Source organism: Rhinopithecus bieti, unplaced genomic scaffold (assembly GCF_001698545.2).
Source record: "Rhinopithecus bieti isolate Rb0 unplaced genomic scaffold, ASM169854v2 scaffold_3947, whole genome shotgun sequence".
NCBI lineage: Eukaryota > Metazoa > Chordata > Mammalia > Primates > Cercopithecidae > Rhinopithecus > Rhinopithecus bieti.
Window position 1 is genome coordinate 473,153 of NW_016804220.1, and position 9,976 is coordinate 483,128.

General features: G+C 40.8%; 1 protein-coding gene across 1 annotated transcript in view; it reads left to right on the forward strand.

The window, feature by feature from the left end:
• The window catches only part of SEPTIN14 (septin 14), an 89,106-nt gene that overhangs the window by 13,449 nt on the left and 65,681 nt on the right, over nt 1-9,976 (forward strand). The window contains exons 2-4 of the mRNA XM_017867300.1: nt 1,233-1,353; nt 2,813-3,008; nt 4,404-4,590. Coding sequence (XP_017722789.1) covers nt 1,233-1,353; nt 2,813-3,008; nt 4,404-4,590 — 504 coding nt within the window. The remainder of the gene's footprint in view (nt 1-1,232; nt 1,354-2,812; nt 3,009-4,403; nt 4,591-9,976) is intronic.

Below are 9,976 nucleotides of genomic sequence, written 5' to 3' on the forward strand. Positions count from 1 at the left end.
AAAAAAAAAAAAAAAAAAAGATCGGTTGGTAACTTTGTGTATAATACTGATGGATTTCTAATTTTCTGGAATGGGGTTATTAGTAGTAGATTTCTTTGATATAACACGAGTCCTCAGAGGGTATATAACAAATTTGAAGTATACATCATTTGATTTTTTAAAAATTTCAAATTGATTTTGGTTTCCTCACATATGTAGAGGATCTCCAGCTTACAATCATTCAACTTAAATTGTTGACTCTATGATAGTGCCGTTTTTCACTTTATTTAATACATTACATGAGATATTCAATACTTTATTATAACATAAGCTTTGCGTTAATTGATTTTGCCCAATTGTAGGCTAATGTAAGTGTTTTGAGCGTGTTTAAGGCAGACAAGGCTGAGCTATAATGTTCAGCTTTGTTACGTGTATTAAATGGTGTTTTGACTTACAATGTGTTCAATTTAGGAGGGGTTTCTTGGGACATAGCCTCATCATAAGTTGAGAAGCATCTGGATTAACGTGTGGGATTTTTCTCACTATATTAACACGCTGCAGCAGAATGAAGGATGTTAAAGTTTTTTTCTTTTTTCTTATGGAAGAAAGAATTTATTATATTAGAGTAATACATTAGAGTTTCTTGTAGTATTTCCTTAATTCCCTATTTTATTTATTTATTTATTTATTTATTTGTTTGTTTATTGAGACAGAGTTTCACTCTTTCACCCAAGCTGGAGTGCAGTGGTGTGCTCTTGCCTCACTGCAACCTCCACCTCTCGGGTTCAAGTGATTCTCCTGCCTCAGCCTCCCGAGTAGCTGGGATTACAAGCATGTACCACCATGCCTGGCTAATTTTGTATTTTTAGTAGAGATTGGGTTTCACAATGTTGGCCAGGCTGGTCTTGAACTCCTGACCTCGTGATCCTCCTGCCTTGGCCTCCCAAAGTGCTGGGATTACAGGCATGAGCCACTGTACCTGTCCCCTATTTCTTTTAAAATTTAGAAACAGAGCCTCTTTGAGTGTGCTGAGAGATAGATTCACTTTATTTATAAAAATAATAGCCAAATCTATGTGTTTGAACACAGACTTCTGTATTCACAAATTTACTTAATATGTTTGCATCTTGTCTGAGGTATGATAATCAAATGATAATCAATTCTAACTTCTTTGATGTACTATAATAATTTTCCTTTCAAATGACTTCATTTTCTATTCTAACACAAAACTCTAAATTTTTGTTTTATTTAAGCAAAAAGAAAATAATATTCGTTGTTTAACTACGATTGGACATTTTGGTTTTGAATGTTTGCCCAATCAGTTGGTGAACAGATCTATCCGACAAGGATTCACTTTTAATATTCTCTGTGTGGGTAAGTGTCATTTGAACTATTCCTTCATTTTTCCCAATGTTCACTTCAACTTATCTTAAGCAGTGTAACATTGATGCTTTTAATTCAAATATATCTTCATGTTTACAGTGATTCTCATCTTAGCCATATTATGTAATCCTTTTATTTTTTGAGACAGGTTCTCACTCTGTTGCCCAGGCTGGAGTGCAGTGGTGTGATTGTGGCTCACTGTAGCCTCAGCTGCCTGGGCTCAAGCAATCCACCCACCTCAGCTTCCCAAAGTGCCGGGATTACAGGCATAAACACCACACTGGACCTGTAATGATTGTTAAAAATTGGGACATTCCTGTGCTCTTAAAAGTCTGATGTAGCTTAGTGTGTGCTTTCTTTCTCCATTATGTTAATGAGTGAGAGAACCAGGGCTAGCATGTATACTTTCAAGGCCATCCCAGTCTTTGAAGTATTTGAAACCCTTTATTTATTTTTAAAATTAATGTTATTCTTAATTGAAAAATCATAGTTATTTACATGTATGGATACAATGTGAGGTTTTGATAAATGTTTACAATGTGGAATGATTCAATCAAGTGAATTAACTTATCTATTACCCGGTTTACCTATCTTTTTTTATGATGAGACATTTGAAATTAACTCTCTTGATTATTTTGAAATATACAATACATTGACTATAGTCACTCTGCTGTCCAGTAGATCTCAAAACTTCTTTCTCCTCTCTGTTTGAAACTGTTAGTTTGCTAAAGATGATGGCCTCTAGCTCCATCCATGTTCCTGCAAAGGACATGATCTCATTCTTTTTCATGGCTGTGTAGTATTCCACAGTGTATATGTACCACATTTTCTTTATCCAGTCTATCATTGATGGGCATTTGAGTTGATTCCATGTCTTTGCTACTGTGAATAGTGCTGCAATGAGCTCTGTTGGTATGCTAAGGATGATGGCCTCCAGCTCCATCCATGCTCCTGCAAAGGACATATCTCTTTATTTTTTATGGCTGAGAATATGTGCCATGTTCTCACTTATAAGTGGGAGCGAAATGATGAGAGCACGTGGACACAAAAAGGGGAATAATAGACACTAGTGTCTACTTAAGGGTGGAGGTTTGGAGGAGGGAGAGGATCAGATAAAATAACAATGGGGTACCAAGCTTAGTACCTGGGTGATGAAATAATCTGTACAACAAACCCTCGTGACATGAGCTTACCTATATAACAAACCTGCACGTGTACCCCCGAACCTAAAATAAAAGTTAAAAAAAAAAAAAGAAACTTTGTACCCTTTGACCAACAACTCCACCTTTCCTTTCTCCCTGCTCCCGCAGCCTCTGGTAACCGGTATTCTACTCTCTATTTCTATGAGTTCAACGTTCTAAGATTTTAAAAAACTACTGTAAGAATTCAAAGTGTTGCTTCTTCTTAGCCCCTTTATGCCCCTATGACAGTGAATCTATGCCTATTACAGGGGAAACTGGAATTGGAAAATCAACACTGATTGACACATTGTTTAATACTAACTTGAAAGATAACAAATCCTCACATTTTTACTCAAATGTTGGACTTCAAATACAGACATATGAACTTCAGGAAAGCAATGTTCAATTGAAATTGACTGTTGTGGAGACAGTGGGGTATGGTGATCAAATAGACAAAGAAGCCAGGTTAGTGTTGTCTTATTTAAATTAAAAAAGATTTTCTTATTTCAAAGAATTCGACTTCCTTTGCCATAGACTAATTTGTGTAAGTAATACCCTTTCGTCCAGATTTTATTGTTTTCCTAAGTAATGTTCTTTTCTTACAAGATTAATATTTTTGTATGTAATTGATTTTCTTACAAGATTTTTATTTAACCAGTTATAGCAAAAAATTTTAAATACAGCTTCTATTAGTTTTAGCTTATTTCCTTATTTCTTTATTTAACTTTATTTGTACAAATTTTCCGTAGAGGTTGTACTAATTTATATTCCCACCAACAGTGTCTAAGGGTTCCCATTTCTCTGTATCCTTGCCAAATTATATTATTTATTAATTATTATTATTGTTTTTTGAGACAGTTTTTCATTCCATCACCCAGGCTGGAGTGCAGTGGCACAAGCTCAGCTCACTGCAGCTTCGACCTCCCAGGCTCAAGTGGTCCTTCCACCTCAGCCTCTTGAGTAACTGGGACTACAGGCACATGCCACCATGCCTGGTTAATTTCAAAAATTGTTTGTATAGATGGGGTCTTGCTATGTTGCCCAGGCTGGTGTCAAACTCCTGGCCTCAAGTGATCCTCCTACCTTGGCCTTCCAAAGTGCTGGGATTACAGACATGAGCCATTCTACTTGGCCTGTTATTTTTTATCTTTTTTTTTGAGACAGAGTCTTGCTCTGTCGCCCAGGCTAGAGTGCAGTAACACAATCTCGGCTCACTGCAAGCTCAGTCTCCTGGGTCCTCACCATTCTCCTGCCTCAGCTTCCCAAGTACCTGGGACTACAGGCGCCCGCCACCAGGCCTGGATAATTTTTGTATTTTTAGCAGAGACGAGGTTTCACCATGTTAGCCAGGATGGTCTTGAACTCCTAACCTCGTGATCCACCTGCCTTGGCCTCCCAAAGTGCTGGGATTATAGGCGTGGGCCACCGTGCCCAGCCATTTTTTATCTTTTTAACAATAGCCATTCTGACTGAGGTAAGATGATATCTCATTGTGGTTTTACTTTGTATTTTGGTGTTCTGAAAAATGTCTATTCATGTCCTTTGCCCACTTTTTTAATGGGATTATTTGTTCTTCTTGTTACTGCTGTTTAGTTGCTTGCATTCTTTTTATATTCTGGATACTAGTCCCCTGTCGGATGCACCCAGCTTTCCTCTATATTTACATTTTACATAATCATAGAGTAAAGCATGAACCTAATTATCGGTTTGGAATTAATATCTTTGTATGGACATGTTATGAACTTTTTAAAATCACTATAGCAAACTGCTTACATACATGTTAACTGTTCATTAAGTCGTCAAAAAGCAGGCTTTAGATTTTATAAGTCTGTTATGCTAAATGTATAAATTTTTTTTTAGCTACCAACCAATAGTTGACTACATAGATGCCCAATTTGAGGCCTATCTTCAAGAAGAACTGAAGATTAAACGTTCCTTGTTTGAGTACCATGATTCTCGCATCCATGTGTGTCTTTACTTCATTTCACCTACAGGACATTCCCTGAAGTCTCTTGATCTATTAACAATGAAGAACCTTGACAGTAAGGTATGTTTGGTAAATCCACCAAGCTTTCTTTCTTTTCTTTTCTTTCTTTTTTTTTTTGTATTTGAGACAGGGTCTTGCTTTGTCACTCAGGCTAGAGTGCAGTGGTGTCATCATAGCTCACTGCAGCCTCAACCTCCTGGACTCAAGCAATCTTCCCACCTTAGCCATCCGAGTAACTGGGACTACAGGAATGTGCTACCAAGATCGGCTAATTTTTGTATTTTTTGTAGAGACGGGGTTTCACTATGTTGCTCAGGCTGAACCTGAACTTCTGGCTTAAGTGATCTACCCACCTCGCCCTCCCAGAGTGTTGGGATTATAGGCGTGAGTCATTGTTCCTGGTCCCAACCTTTCACGATGTAATATTAATTTCGAGATAATAACACATCTTGAAGGCACATGCATGCAAGTGTAGTTACCTATCTTTAGGTGATTTCATCATTATGCAAACATCATAGAGTGTACCTACACATGCCTAGATGATCTAGCCTACTACACACCTAGACGATAGTCTTTGATGGTATGGCTTACTGCTCCTAGGCTACAAACCTGGACAGCATGGTACTGTATGGAATACTGTGGAATTATAATACAATGGTAAGTATCTGTGTATCTATTTTATTTCATTTTATTTTGAGACGGAGTCTTACTCTCTCCAAGGCTGGAGTGCAGTGGCACGATCTCGGCTCACTGCAACCTCCGCCTCCCGGGTTCAAGTGATTCTCCGGCCTCAGCCTCCCAAGTAGCTGGGACTGCAGGCCTGACAGGCCTGTGCCACCATGCCTGGCTAATTTTTTTTTTTTTTTTGATGGAGTTTCATTCTTGTCACCCAGGCTGGAGTGCAATGGTGTGATCTGGGCTCACTGCAACCTCCACCTCCTGGGTTCAAGCGATTCTCCTGCCTCAGCCTCCCAAGTAGCTGAAATTACAGGCATGCGCCACCATGCCCAGCTAATTTTGCATTTTTAGTAGAGACGGGGTTTCTCCATGTTGGTCAAGCTGGTCTCGAACTCCCGACCTCAGGTGATCCACCCACCTCAGCCTCTCAAAACGCTGGGATTACAGGCGTGAGCCACTGTGCCCAGCCTAATTTTTGTATTTTTAATAGAGACGGAGTCTTGCCATGTTGGCTAAGCTGGTCTTGAACTCCTGACCTCAAGTGATCTGCCTGCCTCAGCCTCCCAAAGTGCGTACCACCATGCCTGGCCTTGTCTGTGTATCTAAACATAAAAAAAGTACAGTATTGGACAAATAATAGACACTGGGCTCTTTATAAGGGGGAAGGGTGGGAGGAGGTTGAGATTTGAAAAATTACCTATTGGGTACAATGCTCACTATTTGGGTGATGGGCACACTAGAGGTCAAAACCTCACTAATATTCAATATATCTAAGTAACAAACCTGCACATATATCCCCTGAATCCAGAAATTAAATAAATAGATCTATAAATAGCTGGGCACAGAGGCTCACGCCTGTAATGCCAGCACTTTGGGAGGCTGAGGTGGGCGGATTACCTGAGGTCAGGAGTTCAAGACCAGCCTGGCCAACATGACGAAACCCTGTCTCTACTAAAAATACAAAAAATTAATTGGGTGTTGTAGCAGGGGCCTGTAATCCCAGCTACTCGGGAGGCCGAGGCGGGAGAATCGCTTGAACCAGGGAGGCGGAGATCGCAGTGAGCTGAGATTAAGCCACTGCACTCCAGCCTGGGTGACAGAGCAAGACTCAGTAAATAAACAAATAAATAAATACATGTATAAATAAATGAATAAATAGTAAATAACAACAACAACAACAACAAAAAGCAAAGGTATAGTATTATAATATTACAGGATCACCATCATATATGTGGCCCATCATTTACTGAAATGCCATTATGTGGTGCATGACTGTACCTGTTATTTTATAATATATATCATAATTATTTTTTTCTGTTAATATTTAAGGCATTTGCATTAGAGTGTTAGGGCTGGGATAGCAAAATGCCATAGACTGGGTGGTTTAAACAATGAAAATGTATTTTCCCACAGTCTTGGAGGATGGAAGTCCAAGATCAACGTGTCAGAAGATGTGCTTTCTTCTGAAATCTCTGTCCTTGTCTGGCAGATGACCACCTTATCTCTGTGTTCTCACATGGTGTTTCTCCTGGTGTCTCCTGGGTGTACACATTTTATCTTTTTTTTCTGGACGAAGTTTAGCTTTTATTGCCCAGGCTGGAGTATAGTGGCGTGATCTCAGCTCACTATAACCTCCGCCTCCTGGGTTCAAGCAGTTCTCCTATCTTAGCCTCCTGAGTAGTTGAATTACAGGTGCCCACCACCACATCCAGTTAATTTTTTTTTTTTCTTTTTTTTAAGACAGAGTCTCACACTGTTACCCAGGCTGGAGTGCAGTGGTGCCATCTCGGCTCACTGCAAGCTCTGCCTCCTGGGTTCACGCCATTGTCCTGCCTCAGCCTCCCAAGTAGCTGGGACTACAGGCGCCTGCCACCATGCCCGGCTAATTTTTTGTATTTTTAGTGGAGACGGTTTCACTGTGTTAGCCAGGATGGTCTCAATCTCCTGACCTCGTAAATCCACCCGCCTAGGCCTCCCAAAGTGGTGGGATTACAGGTGTGAGCCACCGCACCCGGCCAATTTTTTGTATTTTTAGCAGAGATGGGTTTCACCATGTTGGCCAGGCTGGTCTTGAACTCCTGACCTCAGGTGATCTGCCCACCTCGGCCTCCCAAAGTGTTGGGATTACAGGCGTGAGCCACTGTGCCCGGCCTCACATTTTATCTTCTTACAAGGGTTCCAGTCAGTTTGGATTGGGCCCACTGTAACAGTCTCACTTTTTTTTTTTTTTTTTTTTGCCCAGGCTGGAGTGCAATGGCGTGATCTTGGCTCACTGCAACCTCCATCTCCCAGGTTCAAGTGATTCTCCTGCCTCAGCCTCCTGAGTAGCTGGGATTACAGGCGTGTACCACCACACCCAGCTAATTTTTGTATTTTTAATAGAGACGAGGTTTCATCGTGTTGGCCAGGATGGTCTTGAACTCCTAATCTCAGGTGATCTGCCCACCTCGACCTCCCAAAGTGCTGGGATTACAGGAGTAAGCCATCATCCCCGACCCAGTCTCACTTTTTAATCACCTCTTTGAAGGTTTTATCTCAGTTAAGGTCACATTCTGAGGTACTGGGGGTTAGGGCATCAACATATAAATTTTTTGGTTGCTGGGGGAGACAATTCACATTTGATAGATTTCAACCTTGACTTACCTCCCAGATCATGGCCATTTGCCTATAGAGTAGTACCCTTGGGGGTAAATTCCAAGATCCCCAGTAGATGCCTGAAAGCATGCATGGTACAGAGCCCAATATATACTATGTTTTTTTCTATGCGTACATACCTATGGTAAAGTTTTATTTATAAATGAGATGCAGTTCTCTTTTATTATTAGTTACTATTGTTAGTTTCTTAGATGCAGACTGGAGTTAACAATAGTTACAAATAATAAAATAGAACAATTATAACAATACACTGTACTAAAAGTTATGTGAATGTTGTCTGTATCTCTCAAAATATCCTTTTTTCCCCCCCCGAGACAGAGTTTTGCTCTTGTTGCCCAGACTGGAGTGCAGTGACGCGATCTCAGCTCATTGCAACCTCTGCCTCTTGGGTTCAAGCGATTCTCCTGCCTCAGCCTCCTGAGTAGCTAGGATTACAGGCGCCTGCTACCACGCCCGGCTAATTTTTGGTACTTTTAGTAGAGATGAGGTTTCACCATGTTGGGCAGGCTGGTCTCAAACTCCTGACCTCAGGTGATCCACCCGCCTCGGCCTCCCAGAGTGCTGGGATTACAAGTGTGAGCCACCGTGCCTGGCCTCAGAATATCTTATTATACTGTGTTCATTCTTCTTATGACAATGTGAGATAATACAATGCCCACACATTGAGATAAAATGAGGTGAACAGTGAGATAATTCATATCCAGGGTGAGATGGAGTGGGTCAACATGACATTCCGTCACAGTATTTAGAATGGCATGCAATTTAAAACTTGTACATTGTGTATTTCTAGAATTTTTCATTTAATATTTTTGGACTGCTGTTGATTATGGGAAATTGTGGAAAGTGCAACTGGGCTGGGCTCTGTGGCTCATGCCTGTAATCTCAGCACTTTGGGAGGCAAAGGCAGGAGGATCACTTGAGCTCAGGAGTTCAAGACCAGCCTGGGCAATGTAGTGAGACCCCATCTCTAAAAAAAAAAATACAAAAATTAGCCAGGCATGGTGGTTTGGACCTGTGGGATCACTGGAGCCCAGGAGTTCGAGGCTGCTGTGAGCCAAGATCATGTCACTGCAATTCCAGCCTGGGCAATAGAGCAAGTCCCTGTTGAAAGAAAAGAGAGAGAGAGAGAGAAGGAGAGAGAGAGAAAGAAAGGAAGGAAGGGAGAGAGGGAGGGAGGGAAGGAAGAAAAGGAAGGAAGGAAAAAAGAAGAAGGAAAGGAAAAGAAGGAAGAAAGAGAAACTGTGGAAAAAGGGGGATGCCTGTATTTTTAAAATAAAATGTACTATATGATACTATAAAATAATCCCACTGATGTTTGACTAGTACCACCGACGGTGTGAAACAGAAAGCTTTTGTGATCCTGGTTACAGATCATATCAGAGGATTCAGAATATAAGAGCCTGCAGGCAGCTACTGCTTGTTATATAGAAACAGCTAAGAAAAGCATAATTCTTTCCAGCAAACACCTGGGACACATGAGGACTTCCTTTCAATAGGTTGCTTAAGCCCCATGGCTTCAGCAAAATCTCAAAATCGATATGAGACTCTGTTCATTTGATTAATTTTTCTAATTATTCAGCAGTTTTTTGTAGTTTAGTTTTATTGTACAGAAAATCAGTCCATTGAATGTTTATGAAACCCAGAACGTGCAATGTAGATTTATCTGTACAGAAGGAATTTTAATTTTTGTATATATAAGGGTCACAGGACTCGTCAGTGGAAGCAGCTTTTGAATATTTGCTTTATCACTTGCTAGGTGTCTGTGACCTTGGAAAAAATGTCTAGCGCTTCCTGTGATTAAAAGCATGGAGTGGACCAGGAGCCATGCCTCATGCCTGTAATTCCAACACTTTGGGAGGCCGAGGCGGGCAGATCACCTGAGGTCAGGAGTTTGAGAACAGCCTGACCAACATGGTGAAACCCCGTCTCTACTAAAAAATACAAAATTAGCTGGGCGTGATGACACATGCCTGTAATCCCAGCTACTTGGGAGGCTGAGGCAGGATAACTGCTTGAACCCTCAGGCAGAGGCTGCAGTGAGCCGGGATGGCGCGATTGCACTCCAACCTGGGCAACAAGACTGAAACTCCATCTCAAAATAAAATTAAAAAAA